This window comes from Lepidochelys olivacea, assembly GCF_965140295.1.
Source record: "Lepidochelys olivacea isolate rLepOli2 genome assembly, chromosome: 7".
In the NCBI taxonomy this organism is placed as follows: Eukaryota; Metazoa; Chordata; order Testudines; family Cheloniidae; genus Lepidochelys; species Lepidochelys olivacea.
Genome location: NC_140417.1, coordinates 33,076,849 through 33,094,453, shown reverse-complemented (window position 1 = coordinate 33,094,453; position 17,605 = coordinate 33,076,849). Strand labels below are relative to the sequence as shown.

Genomic DNA, 17,605 nt, shown 5'->3' with positions numbered 1-17,605 from the left:
AAGCAAGCAGTGCCCTCTACTGGACAGGATGAGAAATACCTGTCTCTCCACGCGCTGCAGAGAGGCTCAGAACTGCCTTCTCTTACCCCAACCTACCCCAGTCTGAACAACCATTACCCTCAGACTATCTGATACCTTCCCTCCCTATATCCCCCATGTGGACTGGCTGTTACCCTTTCCACAGCCTCACATTGACCAACTGTTTCTCCTGTCCTACTCCTCTCATGGACCAGCCATTACCCCTACACACACACACGGCCCTGTTACAGCTGCCCCACAGGCCATCTGTTACCTTCCTCTAACCCCTCCTATAATGGCTGTTAACTGCCCCAAGCTTCCCCTAGAACAGCTGTTACCCCAACTTCTGTCCTCTCCACATACCAGTTGTTACTCACTCCCTCCCCACAACCTTATCATAGAACAGCTGTTCCCTTCACCCATACCACAGTGGCCATTGCCCCCATAGCCTCCTCCTGGAACAGCTGTTCCCCTTATCTCCTCCCAAAGCAACAGTTACCCACTGTCCTGCCCCAGACTGGTTGATACACACCTACCCACAGCCTACTCAGGGAACAGCGGTTATCATCCCAACCACCAAATCCTCACTGAACGGCCATTCCCCCTCCAACAGCTCCACAATGAATGGCCATTCCCCCTCCAACAGCCTCCTCACAGAATGGCCATTCAGCCCCCTGACATCCTCCTCACAGAACAGCCATCTCCTCTCCCCCCCCACAGCCTCCTCACACAACGGCCATCCCCCGCCCCCAGCCTCCTCACACAATGGCCATAGACTCCTCACACAACAGCCATTCCTCCTCCTTCTCCAGCCTCCTCACTGAATGACCATTTCCCCTTCCAACAGCCTCCTCCCACAATTGCCATTCCCCCACTCCCCTCAGCCTCCTCACACAACAGCCATTCCCCCTCCTTCTCCAGCCTCCTCACTGAATGACCATTTCCCCTTCCAACAGCCTCCTCCCACAATTGCCATTCCCCCACTCCCCTCAGCCTCCTCACACAACAGCCATTCCCCCTCCTTCTCCAGCCTCCTCACTGAATGACCATTTCCCCTTCCAACAGCCTCCTCCCACAATTGCCATTCTCCCACCCCCACAGCCTCCTCATACAAGGGCCATTCCGCCTCCAACAGCCTCCTCACACAACGGCCATTCCCCGCCCCCAGCCAGCCTCCTCACACAATGGCCATCCCCCGCCCCCAGCCTCCTCACACAACAGCCATTCCCCCTCCTTCCCCAGCCTCCTCACAGAACAGCCATTCTCCCTGCTCCCCAGCCTCCTCACACAATGGCCATTTCCCCCGCCTCTTCACATAACAACCATTTCCCCCCACAGCCTCCTCACACTATGGCTGTTCCCCCCCTCCCCCACAGCCTCCTCACAGAATGGCCATTCCCCCACCTTCCGCAGCCTCCTCAGATAACGGCCATTCTCTCCCCCACCTCCCACCAGCCTCCTCACAGAACTGCCATTCTGTCCCCACAGCCTCCTCACACAACGGCCATTGTCCCCCTCCCCAGCCTCCTCACACAACAGACATTTACCTTCCAACAACCTCCTCACACAACGGCCACCCCCCCCGTCTCCTCACAGAATGGCCACTGTCCCATGCCCGCCCTCCGAGCCTCCTTACAGAACTGCCATTCCCTCCCCTAGCATCCTTCAGAACGGCCATTCCCCCTTCACCAGCCCCCTCACACAAATTGCATTCCCCACAAGAATCCTCACACAATGGCCATTTCCCCTCCCCCCAGCCTCCTCACAGAATGGCCGTTCCCCCTCCAACAGCCTCCTCACAGAACAGCCATCTCCTCCCCTCCAGCCTCCTCACACAACGGTCATTCCAGCCTCCTCACAGAATGGCCGTTCCCCACCTCCACCCCAGCCTCCTTATACAATGGCCATTCCCCCTCCAACAGCATCCTCACACAACAGCCATTTCCCCCCACAACCTTCTCACACTATGGCCATTCCCCCCACAGCCTCCTCACAGAATGGCCATTCCTCCGTCTTCCACAGTCTCCTCACAGAACGGCCATTCTCCCCCCGACCCCCCACCAGCCTCCTCACACAACGGCCATTTCCCCCCTCCCCCAGCCTCCTCCCCCATCGGCCATTTCTCTCCTCCCCCAGCCTCCTCTCACATTGGCCATTCCTCCTCCAACAGCCTCCTTACACAGTGGCCATTTCCCCTCTTCCCCTAGCCTCCTCACCAAGCATCCATTCCCCCGCCCCGTCCCCAGCTTCCTCAGAGAGCGTCCATTCCGCCTCCTCCCCCCAGCCTCCTCACTAACAAACATTGCCACCCCTCCCCATAGATGTGCCTGTACCCCCGTCTTTCTTTGGACCTGCCTTTACCCCTAGAGTGGCAGAGGTCCCAACTGCCCAAATTAAGGCAGGGGAGATGTGTCATACACCCTAGGCCAACCAGGGTGGACAGTGGGAGGTCCCGGCTTGGTTTAGGGCACCACTGTCAGCTTTGCACCCCAACCTGGACCTCGGTGAGGAGCTGCAGCTGTGGTGAGTGGGGTGCAGCCTCGGGGGGCGGAGGGCAGATTGGGATGGGATATATGGCACTTATCCATCACCCAACAGGTCTAGCTGTCTATAATATCACTAACCCCCTGACAGGGCTAATGACAGGCCATCAAAACTGGTGCACCCCTCTTCCCAGCCGCCCACCAAATCTTGTGCAGACCCTCCCCAACAAATCTGCAACAATCCCCTCCCCAGCCCTCTTCCCCCACTAAATCTTGTGAACCACCCTCCCTTGGTCAAATCTTATGTCCCCTCTTTTCCAGCCTCTCCATCAATTTTTGTCCACTCCTCCTTTTCAGCCCATCAAATATTGTGAACAATCCCATTGCAGTCCCCCTCCCACATAAAATTTTGTGCTGTCTCTTTCAAGCCCCCATTAAATTTTGTTCAACTCCCCCTTTCCCCAAGCCCCAAATACTGGCATTCCTCCAAAGAGACAACCAGACATAAAAATGGCTTAGCCACCTCTCCCCTCATCACCCCCCAGCCCCTCACCAGCCCCAGGCAGTTAATATTCTGTTGTCTGCTTGTTTCCCACCCCACCCCACCCCCCGCATCCCTTCCCCTTCCCCTTCCCTGCCACTGTCCCACCCCACCCCTGCAATCATGACGGACAGGTGACCATTTCCGTGGATGGTATCCTGACAACGACGGGCTACACGCAGGAGGATTATACCATGCTGGGCTCAGATGACTTTTTCTACATTGGGGGCAGCCCCAACACAGCTGACCTGCCGGGGTCCCCTGTCAGCAATAACTTCATGGGGTGCCTCAAAGATGTGAGTATGCAATGACATGCAGCTGCCTCTGGGGCTGGGTGATGTCTATGTCTATAGGGATACCTTGACCAGCACTGTGATGCAGCCACCTATGAGGTGGGGTGTAAGGGCTGTTTAACCTCCCATAGCAATGCTGCCCAAAAGTTTAGGGCAGGAAGTGCAGGAGTATCTCTCGTCAGTGGCAATTGAGGACCGTTCCCATATGAATCTTGTTTGGGGGCTGGCAGGGATGGAATTTGATGTGTGATGTAGACAATAGGAACAAGAAGGAGACCCAGGAAACTCATTACACACAGCAGCCATCAGATAGGAACAGCTCTAGATCACTGTTTACTTGAAGCCGGATTGGAGCTGGTTTTTCCCCTAGAGGGAAAAGACCTTGTATTCCACCCCCGAGCTCCCTGCAAGCTAGCCAATCTCTCTACCCGCTGAGCCAGTCAGCAGGTCTCTGCTGGGGGCCAGATCGAAGTTGGCACCCCCTAGAGGACAAAGGCCTCGTATCCCACTGCAGCTCTCCCCACCAGGTTGTGTACAAGAACAATGACTTCAAGCTGGAGCTGTCACGCCTGGCAAAGGAGGGTGACCCCAAGATGAAGATCAATGGGGACTTGGTGTTCCGCTGTGAGAATGTGGCAGCGCTGGATCCAGTCACCTTTGAGTCGCCCGAGGCCTACATCTCCCTGCCCAAGTGGAACACCAAGAAGACTGGCTCCATCTCCTTTGATTTCCGCACCACCGAGCCCAACGGGCTGCTGCTCTTCAGCCATGGGCGCCTGCAGCCCCCGCGGGAGGGCCGGGCTGAGCGCCCACACAAGGCTGACTACTTTGCCATGGAGCTGCTGGACGGCCACCTTTACCTGCTGCTCGACATGGGCTCTGGGGGCATCAAGATGCGGGCCAGCAACAAGAAGGTCAATGATGGCGAGTGGTGCCATGTGGACTTCCAGCGTGATGGGCGTAAAGGTGAGAGGGCTCCTCTGCCCTGCTTGCAACATCCCAGCCTATGGGGAAACCCATGCCCACCTCTGTCCCCTCATCCCCAACCTATCGATGGAGACCCATCTCCCACCTCTGCCTGCTCCCTGTGCCCTGGTTGCCTGGAACTCTGCCCACCCACAGGGAGTGCCATGCCACCTCTGCCCTCCAGACTGTGCCTGCATGTCACCTGCCTACAGGGATCCCCTCTGCCCAGAACAGAGACCCCATGTGCTCACCTCTACCCCCACCCTTGAGGAGCCCCCAGCTGGGGTGTCTGAAGTTGTGCAGCAATGTGGCAAGGTCATGGTGCCACCTGGTGGCTCTGCCGTGCATTGTGGGCTGTAGGGGCTGCAATTGGGCTTTGGATGAGGGCCAGCAGGTGGGGCATGTGTGTTGGGGGGAACCTGCTGAGTCACAGAGCTCAGTGGAGGCACTCAGGCTGAATTGTGCCTTGCACTTTGGGTTAGGGAGCAAATTTGATCCTACTCTAGTCCTTCCCAAGGGCCTGCCCAATAGAGAGCCCAGAGCTGTCTCCCCCCCACCCCCTTTTCCCCCCTCGCTGCTGATTGGCATAACAAATTGGCTGCTCATTAGTGGCTCATTAAGAGAGGTGAGAAAATAGGCCCAGGAGTGGCAGGGAACAGAGACAGAAGCATCACCTACAGCTCCCCATAAGTGGGTGGGGTGGAGGGAGGGAGAGAGAGAAAGCTAGATGCAGTGCTGCCCCCTGCTGGTTGAAATATCTCAAAGCCTGTCTAAGTCGATATAAGTTCTCATTTTGGCCATGTGTATATGCACAGTTCCTTACTGATAGGAACATGTCAGCGCTGTCCCTATGTGCATATCAGCTCCCTCTGTGTATGTGTTCATGTTCAACCTGTGAAACTCTTTGCCAGAGGATGTTGTGAAGGCCAAAACTATAACAGGCTTCAAAAAAGAACTAGCTAAGTTCATGGAGGATGTGTCCATCAATGGCTATTAGCCAGGATAGGCAGGAATGGTGTCCCTAGCCCCTGTTTGCCAGAAGCTGGGAATGGGTGACAAGGGATGGATCACTTGAAGATTACCTGTTCTAGTTATTCCCTCTGGGGCACCTGGCATTGGCCACTATCGGAAGACAGGATACTGGGCTAGATGGACCTTTGGTCTGACCCAGTATGGCCGTTCTTATGTTTATGCATGTGCATGTATGTGTGAGAATCGTGCATGTCTGAGTGAACGTGTGTGAATTAGTGTGTGCATGGGTGTGCATGAATGCATGGGGATGTATGAATCATTGTGTGAGTGTGTGTGTGAATTGTGTGTGAGAGCATGTATGTGAATCAGTGCATATGTATGGGTGCATGTATGTATTGTGACCTCGTTTTGACCCGAGCAGTAAACCAAAAATTCAGAGTCTTGAAAGTTGTTCCAGGAGGAGAAAGTGGTGATGGATGCAAACCTGTTTATTTACAAAGAATGGACAAAGTCCAGTTTCTCTGAACAAGGCAGGAATCAAACAGAGAGTTTCTTTGCTCATAGCTCCAAGCTCCTCTGTAGCCAGCACTAGGCCCAAAAGCTCTCTCTCTTAGCTTTTTCCAAGGACCATGCTCCCAGTGCTTTTGTGACTGCATATGGTGTTTCCTTGCTGCCTTTTCCCTTCCTTCCTCTGGTCTTTCTGCCTCTCTCTCACAAAGACACACACCTCTACAAAGCAACAGCCAGTGAAACTTCTCCATCCATATGTGCCTTGCATGTGCCTTTGTTTTGTTAACACCCTGTGTTTTGGTTGGAGGGCCCTATTGTTCCAGCTGCCTGGGTCACTAAAGGATCTATAATGGCTTCTTACAACTACCTTAAATGAAGGGTCCTGTTTCCGCTGAATAGTAACAGCAAGGTTTATCTGGAGCCTAAAAACACCCCTCATCTTATCTTCACCCATCACCTTGATGGAGTCCAAAATGGTGACATCCTGAGCAACCCATCCCAGATAGAAAGAAAAGTAACTATTTAACAAATTACGTATGATGCAAACTTAACTATTTACATATTTACAGTGTCTTTCTGTCTGGATATTTCACGTAACCAACCCCAAACAATTTTACTTCCATCCAAATCTTCATGGAGCTTTTCTTTCCCTGCCCCATTTCCCTTCATCCACAGCCAGGAGTTCCTTTTGAGGGGTGCAGTAATTTCACTCTAGAGAATTTAGACTTTTGCTGTAATAAGCAATCGTGCTTTCAAGTCCTTGATGTTCTTGTGTCAATACTGCCTCCGATCTGTAAGCACTAGTATTTCTGTCAATATAAAAGGTCTTTTGAATCACGGACAGTCCTAGATAGGAGTAGTCACAAGAGCCTGTTTGAACTCTGAAAATGCTCTGCTGACTGCTGAAATGGTTTCCCTTTCTCTCCCAACCTATGCAGCATTTTTTCAATATTGGCAAACCCACAAATAAACCTTTTATAATAGGAGCAGAGTCCGACAAAACTCTCCCCATCTGTGAGTGTCTGGGAAGTTTGCCAGTTCTGCACAGCCTCAATTTTCTGTTTGTCAGTGAAAATTCCCTCCTCTCTGATAGTGTGCCCAAAAGAGATTACCTTTTTTTGAAACAGCTCACATTTCTTTGGGTTCTGTTTCAAATTGGCATCCTTCAGCTTACCGCAGACCATTTGTAGATGTATCAGTTCCTGTTCAAAAGTTTTAGCATGCACTAGGATATCATCTAGGTGTAACAGACAGGCTGAGAGAGACATGCCGTGTCACATCCTCTCCATTAGCCTCTCAAATGTGGTTGGTGCACTGCATAAGCTGACAGCCATCCCTTTTAATTGCCACCGGCCTTGTCCTGTGGTGAAATCTGTCTTTTCCCTGTCCTTTAGATCCTCTGCCACTTGCCAATACCCACTTTTAAGATTCAGTGTGGAAAACCAGATTGAACCCACCACACCACCCAGGGTGTCATTTGTTCATGGTAGTGGATAAGAATCCTTTAAAGTGACTTCATTTAGTTTTCTATAGTCCACACACAATCTGATGCTGTCATCTTTTTTCTTAAGCAGCACTGTGAGTGAAACCAAAGGAATGCTTAAAGTCTCAGTTATGTCTTCCACATTTCCTCAGTGTCCTGTAAGGCCTCTCCCTTCTTTGTTACTGGTAGCCAGTGAGATGGCTGTTTAATGGGTCATTTTCCCCCATTTCAATCTTGTGCTGGATTAATGCAATACAGTCTGTATCTTTGTTGGATGAGGAGAAAAACTCCTGATTCTTAGCCAGAAAGTCTCTCTGACTGTTCTGCTGCTTTTCATTTAAATATATGGCACTGCACTGGAACAATTCTGATAGAAACTCTGGGAGCTCACCTTTCTCCCACCCCCAGTAGTTTCCTTCTATACCAGCAATTACTAGATCCACTGGTTCTTTAAGTGATGGTCCCTATGGAATACAGATTGGGACCACACATCACAAAGAACCTCTGAAAGAAAAGGAGTACTTGTGGCACCTTAGAGACTAACCAATTTATTTGAGCATAAGCTTTCGTGAGCTACAGCTCACTTCATCGGATGCATCTCTAGTTATAGGTAAGTAACCTCTTCATATTTTGCAACTGTGGTTCCCTTTGTTACTATTTACTGCTTGTCAGAAACATGTAACAGAGGAACAGGTATCCATTCCTAATTCAGCTCCACAAGAGCTTTAGCAGCTAAGATTCCCCTGAGACCCTGGGTCTCAAAACAGGTTTTAGCTACTCCCCATCTTTCTTTGCTGGAAAGCTACCACAGCATGTAGCTGTTATAATGGTTTCTCATCCTAGGGGCAGGATGACTTCTTCACTGCAAACTAATTGCCTACAAATCTTCTGTCTCACCTGAGCCAAGTATTTAAAGGGAATTTCCACAGACTGACACTTTGCCTGGCATTTATTACACAGTTATTAGCCATAAAGAAATCCAAACTGATGATTAGCTCATCCTCTATCTTGGCTATCCAGACTTCTTACACAAATTCCAGAAGTCCAACTTTTAAACCTAATTTTCAGACAGGTGCATTTTCAACCCCCCTCATCCTGCAATTTGAGACTAATGAGGTAGGTCAGATTTAGATCTCTTATTCCTAGCCTTTTTAGCATGTCTGATCTAATAACTATTATGTTTGAGCAGGTGTCAGTTACCCCAATGCATTTCACAGCTCCTATTATAGACTTAATAGCCAATTCCTATTGTTGTTTAACTGCCCAGATCTAAACAAAACCTGTGGGGCTGATCCTTGTACCCCCAGGCTTTGCCCCTCCAGTGTGGTGTCTCTCCGTTTACCAAACTGGGTGAGGGACTTTCACTAGGCACTTGTGATGCTTTGTTCTGGCCCATCTTATATTTATAACTGCTTTTTTTAATAGCCAGATTTTTCACAGTGCAAACATTTAACTGAACTGCTTCCCTTAATTTTTATGTTATTGCCAATTTCCCTTGTTTTACAAAGTGAATTTACCACTTTTCGTGATGTTTTGGAATGATCAGAAATCAGATAAGAATCTCTTTTTCCACCATATATATTAGGCACAGCTGTACTTACAGTGCTCCTCGTGATCAGCTTCCATCTTCCTCACTAGGCAAGCAGCTGCTTCCTATTTTGGTGAGCTGCTGCAAGGAAATATTCAAGTTCTGTTGTAAATTCCACAGTCTCTTGGAGTGTCTTTGGCCTCTTTTCACTGATCTTGATCAGCAAGTCCAAGTTCAGCTGAGCATCTGCAAATTGATCTGTTCCCAATTTATCTTGGAAGTCCTTTTCAGTATCTAGATATGCCAGAAACATGAGTCTTTTCAGGTCCTTTGCCAATTGAGATGTGGTATCCTCTTTCCCTCTCCAAGGCTCTGTCTCCACTAGCAAGCTTACAGCAGCACAGCTGTACCAATGCAGCTGCACTGCTGCAAGATCGCTCATGTAGCTGCTCTGTGTCGGAAGGAGAGAGCTCTTCCATCGACATAATAAAACCACCTCAACAAGTAGTGGTATCTGTGTTGGCAGGAGAAGCTCTCCCACCGACATGGCGTTCTGCACACTACCACTTATGCTGGCGAAATTTATGTCGCTCAGGGAGGTGTTTTTTCATAACCCAAGCAACGTAAGTTTTGCTGACATAAGTGTTAATGTAGACATGGCCTAACTCTTGGCTGTGCCTTGGATGTATTGTATTTCAAAAATAAGGGACTGTTTTCTTAGCACTCCACCCCACCTCTCCTCCCAGTATTTTTATCATTAGTATTAATTATTATTATTCATAATAATAATAAGTAGAGGTCACCTACATTCATGGGGGTATTTCTTGCTGCTTTTTGCAGCACTCAGCAACTCCCAATCTTATTGTATAGAGGTGAAAAAATAAGGGACGTCCCTTGTAATAAGGGACTGTTGGCAACCCTACTTTGACATCTCAGAATGATGGCTGGCTTCAGTGGTGGAATCTCCATCCTTAGAGGTTTTTAAGGCCTGGCTTGACAAAGCCCTGCCTGGGATGATTTAGTTGGGGTTGGTCCTGCTTTGAGCAGGGGGTTGGACTAGATGACCTCCTGAGGTCTCTTCCAATCCTAATATTCTATTATTCTATGATTCAGGCCACATATCAAGGGATTGTTTCAGATCTGGACAACTCAGTTTGTTTTCTGGGGCTAAGTTCTGTAGCACTATCAGAACTGGGCCACTCAGGCTGGCTATTAGCCCCCCCCCCCCCCCGCCCTTTTTGTCCATCTCAGCCATTCGTATGATGTTGAATTGAGCCAAATAAGCCTGGCATTAGGTTTTTCCATCAAAGATAGTAAGTGGGTATCATGGATCCACAGATCTGGTGTTCTGAACAGCTTTGGAACTGTCTCTGGTAGGAACCCTTCAGTGTGCTAGATCCACTCTTAGGTCTTTTTACAGGGGTAAACCAGTTGGCTTCACTGCCTCCTTCGACCGAATCTCAGAGCCTTCACCACCCCTGCTTCACGCCATGAGCTCCCTTCAGTGAGCCCACCTGAGTTGGACACCTTGGAGAGACTTGTACACCCAAACGGAGCAATGCACCCACACCTTCAGCATCCACAGTGACTCTTAGGCAGCATTATCACATGTCTGGAACACAGCATAGAAAGTCCTTGGTTAGCATAGAGAAAAGAAAGTTACAGCGTGCTCCATTTGGGTTAGCCCAGGGCCACATCAAGCGGTGTGTTCCCCCCCCTTGGCTCTCACTCTGTCCCCCTTTGTCCAAATTCCTGAGCCAGTCCCACCTACCTCCTCTTCAGTCCGTTGTTGGCCAGCTGATCAAATGTGTCTGGCTTCTTGCGGAGAGTGGACCATCCATGGTTGTAAGGTAGCAAATGTCCTGGGGGTTGGCTTTGCTGTTGTCTTCATGGACTCTCTAATGACATGGGCCTCAAACTTGAGACCGCTAGACATCAGCCACATCTGTGTGGCAGCCTGCCTGAGAGTAAACAGCCCTTTTTCACCCCCTAGGTGACAGTGCAGCCTGTGGGGAAACTGAGGCACACATAGTATTCATACAAAATATTTACAGAAAATTCCCACTTCATCACTGCGGGGTTTTGCATTATTGAGCTGAGACAATTCAATCTCTTCTCTCTGGGGGTTACAAACAAGGTAGAATGTCTGGTCTTACCCAAGTCTTCTGACTAGCCCCGTTCCAAATCCAGGCCTCTGATTTCCACTGTGGCCCATGCCCTTTTGATTTCCTTCTCAAGGTGATTTCTCAGCTCCCTAAGTTCTTGCTGCAGCTCATTCTGTTAGCATGTTCCAAGTTGTCTAAAGCTTCCCTGGCCTCATCTATTTTATGGAAAACTTTCTGGTCTGTGGCAGTCAAGTTGCTGGTCACCTTATTTATCCATCTGGCCTGGCCATTCCAGTCTGGGAGTGTTACAGCTGGGCTTCCCAGTCTGGCCGGCACTTTGTAACTGTTGCTTCAACAAAGATTTGCTCTTCGCCTACAAGTCGTCTCTCAGCCCTTTCTGGGAAACCTCCAGATGCTGCTTTAATTCTTTTTGTGATGCCTATGATCTTTGTGATCTTTGTTTTAAATTCTTTTGGCCACCTTTGAATTCTGTGAGCACCTCCATCATTTGTTCCATCTTGGTTAAAAAGAAAGACCAGCTCACAGTTTCTCTTCTTGGAAACTGGATCCTGCTCCTGATACCAGTTACCCCTTTTTGACCTGAGAATTAACTAAAAATTCAGTACACACCTCGTTGTTCCAGTTAGTAGGAGAAATTGGTGGTGGAGTCAGGTATCTATCATGTAATCCTGTTTATTTTCAAGGAATGTACAAAGTCCTGTTTCTCTCTGCAAGGCAGGAATCCAACAACAGGAGACAGTTTCTTTGCTCGCAGCTCCAAGCCCCTGTCTAGCCAGCACTTGGCGCAAAAGTTCTCTGTCTTGGCTTCTTCTCAGGTCCCATTTGCAGTGCTTCCATGGTTTGTCTGGTGCTTCCTTGCTGCCTTCTCTCCACTCCTCTGGTTTTTCTGCTTCCACACACACACACCTCCACAAAGCAACAGCCAGTGAAACCCTTCCACCTGCGTGTGCTTTGCATTTGTCTTTGTTTTGGGCAGTGACTCTGCCTGTGTTTGGGATGAAGATCACTTGTTTCAGCTGCTTGTTCCTTAGAGTTTAAAGCCAGAAGAGACCATTAGAACAATCAGTCTGACCTCTTGATAGCTCCGGCTATTAAATTCCATTAAATACCCCTCTGTTGAGCCCCATGACTTCAGTTAAACCAAAGCATTTCAGTCCTCAGGATGCTAATCTGTTGTGAGCCCCAGACAGAGAACAAGAGAGACTGAGAGGACATCAATGCCTGAAGTCCCAGCAGTGGTAGGGAATTGACTAGTTGAGATGCTCAGCAGGTGACCCATGACCCATGCTGTAGAGGAGGGTAAAATCCCCAAAAGTTTCTGCGAATTTGACCTGGGGAAAATTCCTTCCTGACCCCACATCTGGTGATCAGTTAGTCTCTGAGCATGTCAGCAAGACCCACCAGCCAGGCAACTAAAACAGAGGATTGTCTACACCACCTGAGAGCACGGGCCCACCTCAGGGGACCATCTCCAACTCTGGCTGATGCTTCAGAGAAAGGGGAAAAAAAGCCACACATTACAACGTGTGTGTTAGGGGAAAAAAATCTTTCCTGACCCTTTCAGGCAGCCAGCTGAAGCATGAGATTAGGTACTAGTCATTCTCATAGTTCATACAAAATATACATAATCCCTAATGCCTGCTGCCATAAAGGAGCTTAATGGCTTTTTACAACTACCTTAAATGAAGGGCAGCAACTACATCCAACCCAGAACAACAAGGTTTAACCTGACCCCTGTTAGTATTGTGTGCATGTGTGTGGGGATCTCTCTGTGAGCACCACCTTCCGCTCCCCACTGGGCTTTGCTGGTGTGGTGTCTGCTGCCCAGGCAGCCCAGTAATGGCCTGTGGTGCCGGGCTCCCCACCACAGGCTCCATCTCAGTGAATAGCCGCAGCATACCATTCCTGGCCAGTGGGGAGAGCGAGATCCTGGACCTGGACAGTGAGATGTACCTGGGGGGCCTTCCCGAGAACCGGCTGGACTTGATCCTACCCCCTGAGGTGTGGACTGCCTTCCTCAACTACGGCTATGTGGGATGCGTGCGGGACCTCTTCATTGACGGCAAGAGCCGGGATGTGCGGCGCCTGGCCGAGGTGCAGAGTGTGCCTGGCGTCTCCAGCTTCTGCTCCCGGGAGACCCTCAAGCAGTGCAGCAGTGCACCCTGCCGCAATGGGGGGGTCTGCCGTGAGGGCTGGAACCGCTTCGTCTGTGACTGCCTTGGCACTGGCTACCTGGGCAGAGTGTGCGAGAGAGGTGAGGGGGTCCTGGGGGCACTGGGTACCTGGCCAGGGTGTGTGAATGAAGAAGGGATATGGGGGGCACTGGGTACCTGGGCAGCATGTGGGAGTGATGAAGGGATATGGGGGGCACTGGGTACCTGGGCAGAGTGTGTGAGTGATGAGGGAGCATGGGGAGCACTGGGTACCTGAGCAGCGTGTGAGAGTGATGAGGGGACTATGGGGGGCATGGGGTACCAGGGCAGGGTGTGGGAATGGTGAAGAGGCTATGGGGGGCACTGGGTACCTGGGCAGGGTGTGGAAATGGTGAGGAGGCTATGGGGGGCACTGGTACCCGGACAGGGTGTGGGAGAGGTTAGCAGGGCATGGGGGGCACTGGGTACCAGGGCAGGGTGTGGGAGAGGTGAGGAGGCTATGGGGGCACTGGGTACCAGGGCAAGGTGTGGGAATGGTGAGGAGGCTATGGGGGGCACTAGGTACATGGGCAGGGTGTGGGAATAGTGAAGAGGCTATGGGGGGCACTAGGTACCCGGACAGGGTGTGGGAGAGGTTAGCAGGGCATGGGGGGCACTGGGTACCAGGGCAGGGTGTGGGAATGGTGAGGAGGCTGTGGGGGGAATGGGAAACCTAAGCAGGATGTGGGAATGGTGAGGAGGCTCTGGGGGGAACGGGGTACCTGGGCAGGGTGTGGGAATGGTGAGGAGGCTATGGGGGGCACTGGGTACCCAGGCAGGGTGTGGGAGAGGTTAGCGGGCATGGAACAGGTGAGGAAGGAATCCAGGAGGCTACCTGCCCCAACTGCAGGTGGGATCTCTGTGTTAGGATCAGTCATGGGAAACATGGTGCCACCAGTGCCTCTTAGTGAGACAGATGGGCCCTGGCATCAGGACAGAGCTGGTGAAAAGCTGATTCCTCAGCTCACTGGCAGCTCTGAAAAATCAGGGAAAGAAGTGAGTTTGGGTCAAAGGGAATTGGAACTTTCCTGGAATTTGCAACCACTCCAAAAGTCAACAATAAGTCTGTCTGGGGTGAACGCAATGGGCTGTTTGGTGACATCTTTAAAGGGCTGGACGCCTAAAACAGCTGAAGAAGGAGTATGGAGGGGTGCCTCCCCTATAACTTTTAGCCCCATGGTCAGCACACTCACCCGGAATGAGAGAGCCCTGGGTTCCAGTCCTTGCTCCAACGAATGCACTATTTATACAAAGTGGCACAGCTCCAACAGGCCAGATGGGGAGAAACCCACCCCAGAATAGCCTGTAGCTAGGTATTGGGGCATTCACCTGGAGTGGGAAGACCTGCGGTTAGGTCGCTCATCCAAAGGGGCTTCCCCCAACCCAGGTGAGTGCTCTAACCACTGGGCTAGAAGTCATCACCTCTGCCTCCAGCTGCAGTTTTGTGAATGGTACCAAAGTCCCACTATGAGCCTAGCCCCTACATTTGTTTTCTCTTAAACTATTCGGTGAAATTTGCAAAGAGTTTGGGGTTGACCAAAGCTGCGTTTTGGGGTTAATAAACTATTTGCCTTAAAACCTTTGCCCAGCTCTAATCAGGACTCCTGGGTTCCATGCCTGGCTGTGGGAGGGGAGGGGAGTGAAGTGTAGTGGTTAGAGCAGGGAGGCTGGGAGTCAGGACTCCTGGGTTCTGCATGGAGGGCTGGAGGGGGTTGGGACTGGGAGGAGGGGCTCTCTGGGTATTGGATGTAAGGCAAAACCTAACACATGTTCTCTCTCCCCCCGCCCCATTCCTGTTCTTTTTTCACCATCTCTCTCCTACCCCCATTCCCCTGCACCGCCACCCCTCATTGCCCTCTACCCCTCAGAGGCCACAGTGCTGAGTTATGATGGCAGCATGTACATGAAGATCATGCTGCCAGGGGTGATGCACACGGAGGCTGAGGATGTGTCTCTGCGGTTCATGTCCCAGCGGGCCTATGGCTTCATGCTGGCCACCACCTCCAAGGAGTCGGCCGACACCCTGCGCCTCGAGCTTGATGGCGGGCAGATGAAGCTCACTGTCAACCTAGGTAACCACCCCCCGACCTGGGGATGCCCCAGTGCTGAGGGGGCTAACCAGCTCCCTAGGGGTCATCCCCTCCCTCTTGGCAGCTGGTTCCAGGTGTCCCCTGGGAAGAGGTGACCCTAAGGTGCACCTGTGCTGAGGGGTCATCCCCCGCTTTGGAGCTCTCTTGCGCCCATCTGGTCTTTAGAAAGACACCCCCTTTTCCAAGGGGGATTCACCTTCGCATCCAGTTTGGCCTTGGTGCCAGAGGGCGGCTCCCTGTCCAGCATGGGACCCGCTATCTCCACTGCGCCTGGCCAATGGGGCGAGAGGGGCCCTTCAACTCACTGGCACCCCATTGGCTGGCAGGAGTTGGTGGGCCTGAGCAGGAAGAGCTCCCCACCTTTCTAAAGGCCTGGAAGGGTTCAGAGTGATTTCCAGCTCGCTGTTTTTAACCCTTCATCGGCGCAGACTCTGCCAGCCCAGCAAGCAGCAGCCGGGACCAAACCCTGCAACCTTTACCCCACCCTCTCATTCCCCCACTTCCTCCCAAACTCTGCCCATCCACAACCCCCCCAAACCCTATCTCCACATCCTTCACCGCATCCCCAACCCCCCAAACCTCTGCAGACCCACAGACCGTCACCCTATCTTCACAATCCCTCAAATCCCATCCACATATCCCCAGGCCCCCAAACCTCTGCAGACCCCCAGGCCCCCACCCCATCTCCACAACCCCCTTACTCCACCCCAAAATCCTGAAGATCCACAGCGCCCCCCTCAACAAAACCTACAGCTGTCCCACATCCCTCCAACCTCAGCACAACTCCCTGTGGACATACTGCACTTCCAAACACCACACCTCCTTCCCCCTGCCCCACCTGCCCTCATCTTTCCATCCCCCATGAGATTACCTCCCTTTTCCCCATGAGGTTACCCCCTTTCCCTCCCTCCTCCATTCCTCTCCCCCCATGGAGTTACTTCCTTCCACTCATTTCTCACCCCCTTGGGCTCCCCCATTGGCTCTTTGGTCCCGTGCCTGTTTGCACCCCACTGTTCTGTTGTGGTTGACGACGTGCATCAGACCCAGCCGTGTAGCCTGTGGGAATGGGGCCCCCTCTCCTTTCTTCCCAGGGAACCCAGAACCTCCTGTCCACAGCAGAGATCAGGGAATGGCAAGAGCTCCCCCCAACCTTCTAGGTAACGGAGGGCAGATCTGGGGTGGCACAGTGTACCCCACCACTCCCTTAACTTCTTCCCTTCTGGCTATCTTGGGGTGTGGGACACCTCTATAGTGGGACACTGATGTCATCCGTATGGACCCAAGAGATGCCCCTGTGCTGTACAGCACCCCCAGCTTCACATAATGCCCCTCCCCCAGATTTGCGGGCATTGTTGGCACCCCAGGATCTGTATATGACCCCCGCATCCATGGGGTCATGATTGACACCCCAGAATCTCTGGGCCCTGCTACCACATCACCTATTCATGGGGTGCAATCAACACGCTAGAATCCCCATGGTCCTCCCCATGCCCCTTTAATTTGTTCCCCCAGTTCCAGAGGAGCTATGAAATCGGGTCTGCCAGATAACGTGGAGGATACCATAATGTGCATGCCACCATAAGGAACAGTCTCCTGGGGGCCAGAGTGGGGCACTGGGGAACCCCAGAAAGAGGGGTAAGAGTCCACCCTGAGCTGCATTTGCTAAGTAACCCCCCAAATTCCAGCCACCCTCCATAGACCCCCCAGCACCCTCATTCCCTTCACCACCCCAAATTTTTCAGTGCTGGCCCCTCTCCGAATGCATTGGTGCTGGGTCTAATGTTCCCTGATCTCTGCACGGTTCCAGGGCTGCCCAAGGAAGATGGAGGTGGTAGCAAGCTTGGCCCCCTAATCCATGCTGGGTGCAGGGGGACCCTGGTTGGGGGAGTGAAGGGGAGAGGAGGTGCCCCCCATGCATCTCAGCATGGGGCTGCTCAGCAGGGGTTAACCCCCCTTGTTTTTATCTTCCTTGTGGCACTGTTTGGGGTGCCAGGGTCGGGGAGGAAGAAGGGGGGGTGCATCCCCCACATTGCCTGCTGCACGGCTGGTGTTTTCAAGGTGGCCATTTGTCAGAGGGGTGGGGATTATCCCAACAAAGTGCGGAGAGGAGAATGAGCCCCATGAGGTGGCGGGAATTGACTGTGAACCCGTTAAAGGTTATAAACCTTTCCTCTCCCGCAAAAAAGAGAAATCTCAGCTTAGCCCATACCTGTCACAGATGTGGCCAATCCACTTTCTAAACTGGTTCCAAGTTAGTCCACTTTCTAAAGTGATTCTGGGCTAATCCACTGTCCGAACCAGTTCCTACTAAACTGGTTTAAACATGTCAGTCCTTGTAGATGGGATTCAGACTGATCTGAGGAATTAGGTCCCAGTCCAGGTCCTGGCTCAGTTTCCCAAGCC

The 17,605-nt window shown here is 51.7% G+C and overlaps 1 protein-coding gene across 17 annotated transcripts in view; it reads left to right on the top strand.

The window, feature by feature from the left end:
• NRXN2 (neurexin 2) overlaps positions 1–17,605 on the top strand; it is a 249,736-nt gene that overhangs the window by 93,870 nt on the left and 138,261 nt on the right. For all 17 annotated transcript variants that reach the window (XM_084633518.1, XM_084633520.1, XM_084633517.1 and 14 more), the window contains 4 exons: positions 3,177–3,338; positions 3,863–4,301; positions 12,791–13,174; positions 14,981–15,184. In XM_084633518.1, the coding sequence (XP_084489644.1) occupies positions 3,177–3,338; positions 3,863–4,301; positions 12,791–13,174; positions 14,981–15,184 (1,189 nt within the window). The remainder of the gene's footprint in view (positions 1–3,176; positions 3,339–3,862; positions 4,302–12,790; positions 13,175–14,980; positions 15,185–17,605) is intronic.